Raw genomic sequence first — 13628 nt, 5'->3', positions numbered from 1 at the left:
TCTGACGACCAGATGCAACGACAACAGCAAATGCAAAGCTATCATCAAAGAAGCGTGGACATGCAGAAGATATTGCTTAGTAGCCGCAAAATATCGACTTGGGGGCCGAAAATGGCCCGCGGGCCGCCAGTTTGAGAACACTGCTTTAACACGCTCTTGTGAGAGTGTGTAAACAGAGATCTCTCACTTACAGGTGACAGGAAGTGGGGGCGGGGTTGCTCGTCACCTCAACTCGGAGGCGAAGAAAATGTCCTAGAAAATGTCACAAAACTAAATCACTGGGAACGCTTTGAAAAATAGATAAAAATATAATGGGAGTGGGTCTTTAAAGGGCGATTCCTTAAGGAAGCAAATGCAAATCTAAATTTTTGGCAGTTTTACGACCCCTCAACTGGTTTTTAATTGCAAACATTTTGTATGCACGTAAAATTAAAAAAAAAAAATAAAATTTTACTAAAAAGTGTCATATGTCAGAATTCCCTCCCAAACCTTTAACAAATAAAAAACTATATAGTGCAGGATTATTTATTGCCCTGGATTTTAAAAGTAATTCGGACTCCACACTGTAAAAATTGAAACGTTGAATCAATTAACAAAAGCTCTATAATTTGCTATATTTATTAATTATTAGGCTTCATCAAATTAAAAATTTGTGTTGATGGTTTACCCAACTCAAAAAGTGTAATTTAATAGAAACAAATTGATCTAATGTTTCAATTTTTACAGTGCATGCTCACTACTTTATTTTATTTTTTGTTTTTAAATGACAAGCCACCGATTTCACAAAGTGAAAATCTAATCAATATGAAAATCTTACGTCTATTTATGAATCCATTGTGTGCTGATGATGAAAACGTTAAAAAATTACATTTAAAATGTTTTTCTTTTGCAAAAAATTATCCAATGCAATGCATTGTGGTCTATATTCGCTAATGTAGTGAGCATTGATGCATACTAGTTTTTTGCAAAGACTTCTGGGAAATTTCTACAACTTTGGAATTGTAGATTTGGAAAGCACTACAAAGTGGCGAGCGCACTATAAGGTGACTGCACTGCAAACAATTAAAATGTTGGATCAATTTAAAAAAAAATGACCTTTTATGATTTTAATTGAGTTGAGTAAAGCTTTAATTTGATGAAAATTAATAATTTAAAATGTAACAAATGACAGAATCTTTATGATTTGATCCAACATTTCAATTTTTTACAGCGTAGTGAGGGAATTCGGACATAGCCTTAGTCGGTATATGTTGTTTTAGGTATTTATTTATCAAAAAACAAATTTACGGACTTTCTGAATTTTGCATTTACGTTTTTCTTGTATGTAAAAGAACCAGAAAAGCTGCAATCTGACATTATTGCTGCATTTTTATTTGGCGGGAAAGTACTGTAGCAACACTTCCAAAACTTTTTATGTCTATGGAGAGTTTTCAAGCAGCAACTTTGCTGCCTCTGCTGATCAGTTTGAATAATATTATTATTTTTTTATTATTATTTACAGTCCTGTACAGTATTTATTAGAGTGCAATCATAGGAAGCATTTTTGACCCAAAATGTCAAGGAAACAAAGTGTGTGTGTATTGCTTTCCAGTCCCGCCACGCCCCCATTTCCGACTTTTGGTTGCGCCTTCGGCTCCGATAAGTGCTTTTTGCGAAAACCATAAATCCGTGCTGACCCGGCGTGTTATTTACATTTCTACAAACCAAGGATACCTGCATAATATTTGAATATTTCTCAGTACATGAACGACGAGGTAGGAGGGGGGGTGGAGGAAGCTCCAGAATTGTTTTTTAATTGGTTTTAACAGTTTGAAAAAATGTTTTATTCCCAAATAGTTAAATGTTAAAGGCGTCTTCTGTGTTCGTTTTTAGATACACTGTAAAAGGAGAAATGTTGGATCAACTGACAAAATTTCTATAAGTTGTTACATTTAAAAACTGTTTTTATCAAGTTACATTTTTGAGTTTAGTAAACCATAGACCAAATAATTTTAAATGCAACATATTGCAGAGCTTTTTTTTAATTGATCCAACGTTTCAATTTTTACAGTGTAGAAAGTAGCTAATTTTGTCCACATAATTAATGGTATAAATAGAAGTTTTTGAACCCAAAATATATAACATATTTCATCCAAGATGCAACAAGGAGGGATAAAACTGTTAGTTTTGGCTTTGAAACCCCCTTTTTTTGTAATTGTTCCAAAAATATAGACTTTTCCAGCATAGAACAATTTTCCAAAGTGGGCATTGTGGGTAAGTAACCTTGTACGGTCTGGGTGGCCTCTGCGGACCACCTTGGTTACTGGTTTTCCAAACGCGTGTTGGCATCCTCACACGTCGTTGGAGCCCTGACTGGTGCAGGAGGAGAAGCTGTCGTAGAGCGAGTCGCTGAGGGAGCCGGCGGGGTCCGCCCCGGGCCTGCCCATGAAGCTGGAGGCGCAGGAGGAGCGGCTGACCTTGCAGCAGCTCTCTGCGGTCTTCCCCGTCTCGGCGGGGTGAGTCATTTTGCTCAAGGATTCCAGGGAGACGTCCAGGGAGGCCGGCTGGTTCGGACTGACGGGAATCTCTTTCTGTTTGGGAGAAAAAAAAAAAAAAAAAAAGTCAGACAGTGAGACAAATAGAAGTTTATTTGATCTGCAAAGCAATAAGGCCGACAGCTCTTGAGAGTATGTGTAGTGTATGTCTTGTGTGTTTGCGTCTCTCTTTCATAATAACCACTGAGTAATGTATTGTTTCAGTTGCTGAATAGATTGCATATTAAAATTAGAAGCTCTGGGGAATGTCACGCCGCCTCAATTAGCGGGAGTAGTTTCATCTCGGTATTGATTAGTGGGAAGACGTGGTCCGCCAAGTGTTATTGCGGGTCTCAAATTGTGTCATCAAAACTGAGCCTGTTAGCATCTCCGGGGCGCTCTCCTTCAGGCAACTGAGTGGTGATTAGAGGCGGCAACGGTGGCGCTAAAGCCCATATTAAGCAGCTGCTGCTGCTACGACATGCCACCCACCGCTATGTCCAACGTGTCCTCGGAGGGATCTGGAACATAAACCTAAATATAGAGTCTTTTTCTTTATTAGTGTCCTAATGTACATCTCAAGCAGCACTTTAACAAGCTGTGGTTTCAGCATTACCTCTCCTGAGAGGCCATCAACCGCGGTTTCTGCAGTTCCAGCCTGAAGAGATATCAGGTATTTTTTTTGCAGAGGTAAGTATGCGGAGCTGCAGGCCGCCGGGGGGATTGTGCAAGTCTCTGCAATTTAGTAGGGACCTGCGCGGTGCGTCGCATCAACAAAACCCGTAAAGGGGATTCAACTTTTCTTTGGTGCAGCTGAGGAACCAAACTTCTGGCGATGAATTGCAGGTACATACAAAAAAGTAACCATAGAACATGCGTTGAAAGACTAAATTTTGCTAATCAGTTACTCGGATTTGATAGTGACCGATAGGGATAGACTAAGCACATGTAAAAGTCCACAAAGCTAAATCAGGGTCAGACAGGCACGGGTCAATCACAATCATGGGAGCATCCAAGACGAGAGTAGAGTAGTCAGGGTCACTGCAGGTGGCAAGCAAATAGAGGTAAAGCAGGTCCAGATAGAAACGCTCAGTAATGCAGCCAGGGTGGCACAAAACAATACTTCGCACAAAGCAAGGTTCTGTGTGCTGGTGAAGTAGAAGCAGGTTTATATTTGATTCCTATCTGGCAAACCATTGATAGGAATCAAGTGAGTTAGAACTTTGGAGACTGCTCCTGCCAATGACCAGAAGGAAGTCAGAGCTCTAACTCCTGACAGACATATGGATGGTGTTCCTTTTAATTCAGTGCCAACCACTTTTTTCCCCCCAGATGGAATTCTATGACACCAAGGCAGAATCCTAATTATTTTCCTACCCTTCCAGTTCAGTTTGTTTCAATTGTATTTATATAGCCCGATATCACAAAGAAAATCTGCCTCATTGGGCCAGTTGTAGGGGTATTTAAACGGGTAGGGTTGTCCAAAGTCGTTTTTAAGGGATAACCCTTGCTGCTAAGGATGCAGAACTCTCCTGAAGTAATGACTTTTAGTTTTAGCACAACCTTTTTAAAGTTATAAAATCAATGTTGTAATGTATTTACAAGCGCTAGCAGCTCCATGCTAGCATAGCTAATTGGCAACTGTTGATAACGTCTTTAAGCAGGAGTGACGTCCGACTTTAAAGACACTGTTATCCCATAACTCTCCGATTGCAGTAGGGGGATCTGGTGGCAGAAAAGATGGTGGCTGAAAGTCCTTAGCCGGAAGGAAGTCCAAGACACATTTTGGTCAAAAAATACTCTTGTTTATGGTCGAAAAAGGCTAATATAGCCGACAACCCTAAAAGATATGTTTTTTTTTGTTTTGACAGGTGTTTCTGTCAGGGTAATATAAAGTAATTATATTTCGGTGCAAAGCCGCTTTTCTACGTGACAGAGCTAATTTACGTTGATCGCATAAAGGGGTTAGCGCAAGCTAACTGCGGTCAAACGTACACATTTTTCTGGAGCTAAAGCTCTAATGTAAAAGTCTTAACAGTTTTTAAAATCTGAATGCTTTCCTTTAACAAAGCATTTACCCTCTTTTGTCACATTTTAAGCTAACCCTGAACACACAAAAAATATGTTATTAATAAAAGTGGCTACAACTCTGAAATCTTGTGGAATTTCCGCTTCTGGCAAATGATTTTCAGGCACCATCCAGTCTTCTACTAGATCCTCTCGGTTTGAAGGGCTAAATGTAGGGGTAGAGAGAAGCCATAAGAATTCAGTTTCCGCCCCAAGTCTTTCATATATTGGAACAGAGCTATGAATTACAACGCCTGGAGAAAAATTTGTGTGCTTTACATCGCTTCGACATTTCGCACCAAACCTCTACAGTAGACAACGGATATCCGCTAGTAAATGGTAGCAAAAGAAGAAGAAGAAGCCCTTCCCTGCTTGTTTAGTGTGAACATTGTAGGCTTAATAGACTTCACACTGCTCTACTTCAAAATTTACCAGAAGTACATTGATTGCTTAAACTTAATTAAAACATTTAAATTGCTTTTATATCAGTGTTTGGCCCAAATGAACTACAGCATTTGTTCAACGTTTTTATTTTGGGAGTGGGGTAGGGGGCACTGTCACGGCCTATGGTTCAGTTTTTGGCTAGTTTTATAGTCCCTTTTGCTTTTATATTTTTTGCCTAATTCTATGTATTTTTTCTTGCTCAGAGTTTATTTTTTCTGCCTTTTTGCTTTTCTGTTTAAATATCACTTAAGTAATTAAATCAATAGTTGTGCTGTAATGCTGACATACTGATTTTTTAAAGCTTTTGGGGAGATAACTATATCAGCCAACAATCAATCATGTACAGTTACAACAACTGGAAATGTAAAAAAAATATAGGTTGCTAAATATCTATCTATCTATCTATATATATATATATATATATACATATATATACATACATAGCAACTCATATTTTTTTAAGTTTCCAGTTGTGCATATATTTACACATAAATACACACATATATATATATAGATATATCAATAGATATAGCGACCACAAAGATATAGTTTGTAGTAGTTTTATTTATTAAAGTGTGTTCATAGAAAAAAGATAAACATAGTTTGCAACATAATCTCAAAATTAACCCTTTAAAGACCCACTCTGATTAAAATGCTTTTATTTTTTGAGGATTTTAGCATGTTTTTGTGGCATTTCTTTGAAGATGGAGGACACATATTAAGAACATTAAGCTTAATATTGCATTTGAATTGTTTTTTTTTTTTTAAATTGTTGGGAATCAGGAGAAAACAAAAAATACAGGTTGAAAAAGATTATATTTGTGATGTTAAAAAAAACTGTAATAACCTACAACTCATAGACGAATTTCTATTGAACTACTGACGCTCTGCAGAAACTATGTCCTAGAAAACAACACATTTTTTTTTTTTAATAATTTACTGGGAAAACTTTGAAAATAGATCAAAAGATGATCAAAGTTGTCTTCCTCACAACCGTATACAAACAGACTTTTTAGTTCAAAAGGTGTGAAAACTAAATATTTACTAAGCAAACAGAGTTGCAGTTGATTCTGAACAAAAGAAAAAACAGTAAACAAAGTTGAAAGTGCTAAAGAACAAGTTGTCCGCGTGGCGAAGTGTTGTTGGCTCTCTGCTCCCACGGCCTTTCAAATGCATTCACCTGCCAACCCAGGTGCAAACGATTCTGTTATTACGAGCCTGGAATGAAAGCTCCTCTGAACCCAGAGGGTTTAAACCTATTGTTATTGCACAATAAGAGCCAGGCAGCTGCTTCCAGGGGATAGATTTGATTTGTTGAGCCTCTATTTGCATCAGGAAAAAGACGATAAATTCATGTTCCGTTTTGATGTAGTTCTTTTTTGAATATTTATTTTATTTTTGATTCGACAATGAAGGAATTAATTTTGGCCACATTCAAAGACGTGCAGACGCTCAGAGTTGACGTGTGACTCACGCCACCGGTCGGTACAGCCCAAACTGAACACAGGTGTTGAATGCAGATTGCCGGCTTTTTATTCGACGCCTACGCGTCGCTGTTTGCAGCCACTTTTATGCCACATCAGTGCTGCTATAAACATTTTATGGCTCCACGGTTTTAAGGGGACAAAAAAAAAGTCCCTGTGCTTGTACGAATTTGTTTGGGAGTTTGAAATGACATTTTAAAACATAAAATAGCCTTGTTAATTTTTTAGGTCCTTATAGAGACCGGTAATGTGAGTGGTTTAGGGTTGTAGGAAGCTGTGACCCTTTTCCACCAGAGCTGTAGCTTCATTGTTTGCAGTCTTTCGACTTCGGTAACTCTTCAACCGTTGATGGAATTGATGCAATTGTAGAAGATTCTGTCAAAGCGACATTGTGCTGGTATGCAATACTTTAGCTTAATAATCTGTTGCATACCAGTGATATGATATGTGTTAATTTTCTCAGGTGATTGACGCTGATTATGTAAATAACTTATGCCGCATCCGGCCCTCCGGGTAATTATATCCGGCCCTCCAGATCATTTTATTTTATTGTTATTAATGGGCCGATGTTATCTTGCGTTTTTTTTTAAACATAATTGTTTGAAAAAGTATATTTTTATGGAGAGTAAAATGTTAAAAGTCATTTAAGGTTTCAGTAAATTTATTTTGGAATAAAATTCCTGCCTTTTTTATTATTCATAATTATGTTTAAAAAATTGCGTTTTTTAATTTTTTTAAAATTGGCATTCTAACTTTTTGGACTATTTCGGCATTTACTACGATTTTGTTTTTTTGGGCCATTTTGGAGTTTAGCTAATATTTAAATGCTAGCGGTTTTGGCTAATTTAGGCTTTTTTCTAAAACCATATTTTAGGGTGTTTTGGAGTTTAGCTAAAAATTATAGTTAAATTTTGCCTGTTTTGGCTAATTTCGGCTTTTTTCACATTTTTAGGGTACACCTAAAATCGGTGTACAGTCATGTGACTATCTGGCTTCATATGATTGGTCACAAGGAGTCACATGACGGTATGAAGCCGGGGGAAGTTTCTCTGCCACAGGATTATTTTAGATTATTTTGATTTATTCCAGTCAAAAGGAACTCTAACTAGCAGCAAGAGGCCTAGTGTATTGAGTAAAAGTAAAAAGTAATCCGTATTTTGACAACTCTCACGAGTACAATTTACCCAAAAAGTTACTTAAGTAAATGTAACGGAGTAAATGTCACAAATTACTACCCACCTCTGCTAAGTTGTCACAAATTGGCGCATGACTAAGGTGACATGTTTTAAAATTTTATGGCTGTTCCTATTAAATCAGGGGTTCGATCGATTTGTTGAACATGATACCAGATGTGGACCAAACCTCAGGATGCAGCCAGTACCGGAGCCCTAAACTGGTACCTCGACCCTAGCCCATTCAATGTCTGGTACTGCATCCGGAACAGATACTGATGCCTGTCTGGTCCATGTCCCGATACCAGACTGGTACTGGTTCGAGGTTCAGAGTTTGGGGAGCCTTGATTAAAAAACAACAAGTTGGGGACACCCAGAATGTCCATTTCGGAGGGGTCCTTAACCATATGTCAATATGGGACGACTTGGGAATGAGAATGTGTCGTCCAATCACAGGTTGACCGCGGCCGCCCCCAAAATGGCAAAATATTTGGTACAAACAACCCTGACGGTTGTTGGATCAAGTTTAATTGGGCTGTTTCAGGATTGAACATTTACCAAACACTTAAGTTTACTTACTTTATACTGAAAGTATAGTTTTTAAGCCACGGGGATTTCTTGATGAACTGATCCGGTGGTTAGTTCTTTGGATTTTTAAATTACCCTCAACAGGACTTGGGTTAAACCTGAAACATTTCTGTTAGTAGCCATTAGTAACTGAACAAAAACACAACTTTCTTGTGCAAATTGTCTTTTCCGCCAATGATTAGGAAGTAAAACAGCTGCTCCTCTTTTGTTTATGGGGTATTAGTCAATGACAAAGCTGCAGAATAGTATTTTGAATTCTAAAGATGGTGTTTTCCCACTGGCACGTCCACCGAAATGTCGCCTTGTCATCATTTTGGAGTAAATATAGCCGAGGGAGTAATGACTGTTTGGAACAAGGCCACGGAAACTTTGGGAAAATTCTCCCGGCTCCAGCCCTCGAAGCCTTTTCCGATATGTGCCTCGGTCTCGCTCGCCAAGAACAGAAATAAAACAAAAGCCGGCGGCTAAGAAACAAGACATCCGGGAGGGAGCAAAAAGAGTCGTACCGAAATAGAAGGAGGCAAAACTGAAAGTAAGACGAGGAAAGACACACGGGAGAGCGAGAGGCCGGGAAGGGGAGGATAGGAGGGAAGAGGGCGGGGGCTGCCGTTAGCGAGGCTGTCAGGTGCTGTCAGGATGATGAATGGGAGGCCAGAGCCGGCTGTGAGGGCTCTGATGGGAGCCGGCGAGCTTTACATCACTCTCCTGAGTGTTTGTGAAAGGTTATTAAAGGCGCTCCAGTCACCGCGCGCTGACACGGGCCGCCGTCCAGCCACCAAACTTCACCGGAGCCGTAACAAAGGAGAGGCGGCGGCGGCGCAGGTACTGGAGTCCACGGCCAAGGGGTGAGGGAGGTGACGGCGCTCGGATAGATTGTCTTTTTTAGAAGAATAATGCGGGGTAAATGGGTTCAGCAGCATTCATCCATCATTACGGGCGGTTCACAGCTACGGAATGAGGTTATTGTCCAAATTAAACCACCTTTTGGCCCGTTTCAACTCGCATCACGACTCACTTTTGAAAAGTTTCACGGCAATCAGAAACTTGTTAAATCATTTGAACAGATTTTACTGAGAAACACTCTAAACAAAAACTCCTCAAACATACTCTAAAAGCGGCGGCGGGCATGCTGACTACCCGTCCACATCCAATTAAACGACAGGCAGCTTTGCCGGTCGTGGTTTTGTTTCTTGCATGGCAGCTAACGCCGCTCGCCGCTTTGCTGCATGACGACGTTCGATGTTCAACATCTCTGCTGGGATATCAATAAAAATAAACAAAAAGAGCGCCGAAGCTTCCACAGTTAAACTTTCATGAAACAAGTGTTTGCTGAAACTCAGTTTCTGCCTCAGCGGAGGCATCAAACCGACCTCGGAGCTTAGACAGATTTACACTCGACTATCGTTCACTGCAGCAATGCTACCAAACCCATGCAATGAATATGGAGAAAAAAGAGATGTAAATTTGTTGTAAATTTCAATGTACTAATTACAGATAAGATGAGGTGTCCACTATTCAAATTTATTGACACAGAGGTGTGAACTGTCCAATAGGTGCGCAATCAATTCAATCAATTATTGGGACTTTAAAGGGTAACCAAACAGAGAAGTTGGAGGTTGACTCCGCCCACACTGAAATTTGAAAATCCAATGAGAGGGGTGGGGCTTTTAGGAACAGGACTGTTATCATTACTGGAACTACAGACCTTTACGTAAGACTTAAATAGTTTGACCAATCACAAAATGCAACAGTAATACTTTGATTCAACCTGTAGGGAGCAGCACACAGTCGGTTTTTGACTATATCTTCAAGAATTAAACAAGTCTTATTATTTCGTCAAAGTTGATTTAGAGTTTGGTTAAGCTTTAATCTTGTTTTTTTTTTTTTCGATTAAACCTTTTTACACTGAAGCTTGTTCTCCAGTGTTGTCATACAAATACCGCAACTCTTCAACGGTTGATGCAATTAATGCAAATCTAGAAGATTTCAGTCTCACACTGATATGCAACACTTCACAGAATCAATTCATTTTCAAAACCCGTTTTGTCCCTTTTGGGGTACAAGGAACAAAGAACCAAGCCTGGCCACTTGTAGGGTTGGGTATACCCTGGACACCTCGCCAGTTTGTCACAGAGCCACAATCACACACCCATACAAACTCGCATTCACACCCAGGGACAATTAACTAATTAACTATAAAGCATGTTTTTGGATGGTGGGAGGAAGCCGGAGTCCCCGGCCCACATGATACCCTACCCCTAACCTCAACCTGGTACCAGACGTGGATCATTACTAGTGTCGGACGCGGATTAGTACCAGTTCCAGATGCAAACGCAGACCTGGATAGGGTGAGGGTACCGTGTTAGGGTACCGGTACCCTGGAAAAAACCACGGGGACAACATGCAAATTCCACACAGAAAGGTCCCCCATTGGTGGTTCTGTTGCAGGTCCCCCAACTGGGACTTGAACCAGGGGTCTTCCTGCTGTGAGGCAAGAGCATTAACCACTGCGCCACCAATACTCCCCATTAGTGAAGAGCCAAGGCAATCAAAAAGTATGCTAATTCAGTCGCAGAGGAAAGCCGTTTTTATCTTTGTCAGAATCGGTTGATTCCCTCCAATAATGTAATCGGTTGAAGATTTATGATATGTCAAAGAGTGTGTGCTATCTAGTTGTCACCAGCAACAGCTCCAGTGTTAAAGGCTAGAATATATATATATATATATTTTGCAAGAGTCAAACTACTTAATACACTGTTGTCATGGTAACGGCTGAAAGTATCTCTTATTACTTGTTTTTTGTCTAGATGACGTGAAGTATATTTCCAAGATTGCTTTTCTCGCAAGAAATATCTACCATCAATTTTGATTATTGAATGTGTAACAAAAAATGTATTGTAATAATTACGAATCTTTATAAAGAGGTATTTGTTCTATATCAAGCAATAAGGTAAGTGAGACAGAAAGACGGGCGACAAACTATCAAAGTAAAGGCAGCTTTGCAGTAGATTGTAATACTTGATAGAGATACTACTCAATTGGATTTTAGTCCTCAAACTTTTAAAGAGTACTCTAGACCAGGGGTCCCCAAACTGTGGCCCGTATAGACACAAGAAAGTTAAGTTTTATTAGAATAAAGTAAAAAAGGTCAAATATAGCATTTGAAACAAAATAATGATATTTAAATTTCTCAAATCTGTCTTTAATTATGAATGGCCTATCAAACACTTCTTTTAAAAAAAGTTTAAAGCAATCCCTGATTGTATTATGAAACTGAAATATTTTTGTTGTATTTTTTAAGATGTGTAAAGTATACAATAGTGAATGTATAAAATTGTGTAATTAATGTTAATTTAACGTTTTATAATGTAGAGGCTCTAATATAAGCCCACACGGGTCTTTTGCCTCTTAGTGGACCTACTTTTTTATGTATTATTTATCCTTCTTTTTCTGCAATATGTTGTATAAGTGTAAATAAATAAAATCTAATCTAAAAAATCTAAAATCTAATGACTATAGATTGTTTTTCTACAAACATAAATAAATAAAAACTACATTTGCTTACATCTTAAACACTAAAGTTAAAGCCAAAAAAAGAGTGGGTATACATTTGGTGAATATACATTATATAAATATATATTTATAGTAATTAGTTTGGAAATTTAAAAGAAATTTGGAGGTAAAAAAACCCATAAATTTAGATGTTCTCCCTGCTCCTCGTCCAAGATTGTTTTTTCAAACTTGTGTTGACTCAGTGCTTTTTCTTCCACGATATGGATTTTTGTGTCAGGACCGCCGCTGCATGGGGGGAGGGCGGGGGAGGTGCAGGTGCTGCGTAAGTGAGGAGAGCCTGGCGGTCCCGCGGAAAGCTGAAGGCCATTTCATGGTCTCTGATCCTCATTTGTCATTCAGCTGCGTTAAATACTTGTAGGCAAATACCCGCTGACACCAGAGGCCGGGGCGATCGAAAGCAATTAGGCAGCTTTTTCTATGAAAATCTGCAAACAATTCCGAGGGCGGAATGGAAAACCTTAGAGAGTAAAACATTGTCAGCCGCAGCAAAAGGAAACCTGAGTGAATTAGTTTACGCCTCAGGAACCGGCCGAGAGGGGAAGTTGACTTTGAAACTGGAATCTCTTTGCAGAGGTTTGTAAAATAAATCAGGTTGACTTTTTCAGACCTCTGCTAATAATTCAGTATTATTAGAATTAGAAAGCTCAGTTTCTAAAATGTCTTATTGGATATTTGGTCTAAACTTTATGTTTGTATTTTCATATTTTTTTCCCCAAAAGCTTCTTAAAAGTTAGTTAACATTTGACTATTATTGCACATAAAATCAGTTAGATTCATGCAAAACTTTCACATCTAAAACGGCAAATATCAAACAATAATGTTTTGTGGTTTTTATGACCAAAAAAAGACATTTTACGGAGCCCCAAAAGGGACAAAATAATTAGTACTGGTTTCTTATGCCCACCAGATAGTATCATGTAGGGAGCAGAAAATAACTGGTGTGCATCACAAACAAGATGGGAAAAAAATACTTCTTTCTTGTGCGCACCGGATACTATTTGACAGGCACTGGATACTATCTGGTGGGGAGCAGAAACTAACTGGTGTGCACCAGAAACTAAAAGACAAAAAAATAGAACTGGTTCTTGTGCGCACCAGATACTATCTGGTAGGGACTGGATACTGTGTGGTGGAAACCGGAAACTATCTGGTGAGCAAAGGATACCATTTCGTGGGTATCAAAAACTAACTGGTGTGCACCTGAAACTGGAGGTAAAATAACATAGTACTGGTTTCTTGTGCGCACCAGATACTAACTGGTGGGCACTGGACAATAACTGGTGGGCACTGAATACTATCCAGTGGGCACCTTATACAATAATTTGGGCACTGAGTACTATGTTGTGGGCCCCTTATACTATAATTTGGGTACCGGATACTGTCTTATGGGCACCGGATGCTACCGGGTTGGCACTGGATACTATCTGGTGGGCACCTTATACTATAATTTGGGAACTGAATACTATCTTGTTGGTACTTTATACTATAATTTGGGAACTGAATACTATCTTGTTGGCACTTTATACTATAATGTGGACACCGGATACTATCTTGTGGACACCGGATGCTACCTGGTGGGCACTGGATACTATCTGGTAGGCACCTTATACTATAATTTGGGAACTGAATGCTATCTTGTTGGCACTTTATACTATAATTTGGGCACCGGATACTATCTTGTGGACACCGGATGCTACCTGGTGGGCACTGGATAGTATCTGGTGGCAACCAGAAACTATCTAGTACGTCTAAAAGCAACTATAGGTAAAAAAAAAAAAAAAAAAAAA

At 39.0% G+C, this 13628-nt stretch overlaps 1 protein-coding gene across 3 annotated transcripts in view; it reads right to left on the bottom strand.

The window, feature by feature from the left end:
• Positions 1–900: 900 nt before the first annotated feature.
• LOC112156703 (nck-associated protein 5) overlaps positions 901–13628 on the bottom strand; it is a 196632-nt gene continuing 183904 nt past the window's right edge. For all 3 annotated transcript variants that reach the window (XM_024288992.2, XM_024288990.2, XM_024288993.2), the window contains one exon: positions 901–2570. In XM_024288992.2, the coding sequence (XP_024144760.1) occupies positions 2331–2570 (240 nt within the window). In that variant the 3' untranslated portion in view covers positions 901–2330. The remainder of the gene's footprint in view (positions 2571–13628) is intronic.

The sequence above is a fragment of the Oryzias melastigma genome, linkage group LG2 (genome assembly GCF_002922805.2).
Source record: "Oryzias melastigma strain HK-1 linkage group LG2, ASM292280v2, whole genome shotgun sequence".
NCBI lineage: Eukaryota > Metazoa > Chordata > Actinopteri > Beloniformes > Adrianichthyidae > Oryzias > Oryzias melastigma.
The sequence above is the reverse complement of the archived record's forward strand: the minus strand, read 5'-3'. Positions and strand labels throughout refer to the sequence as shown.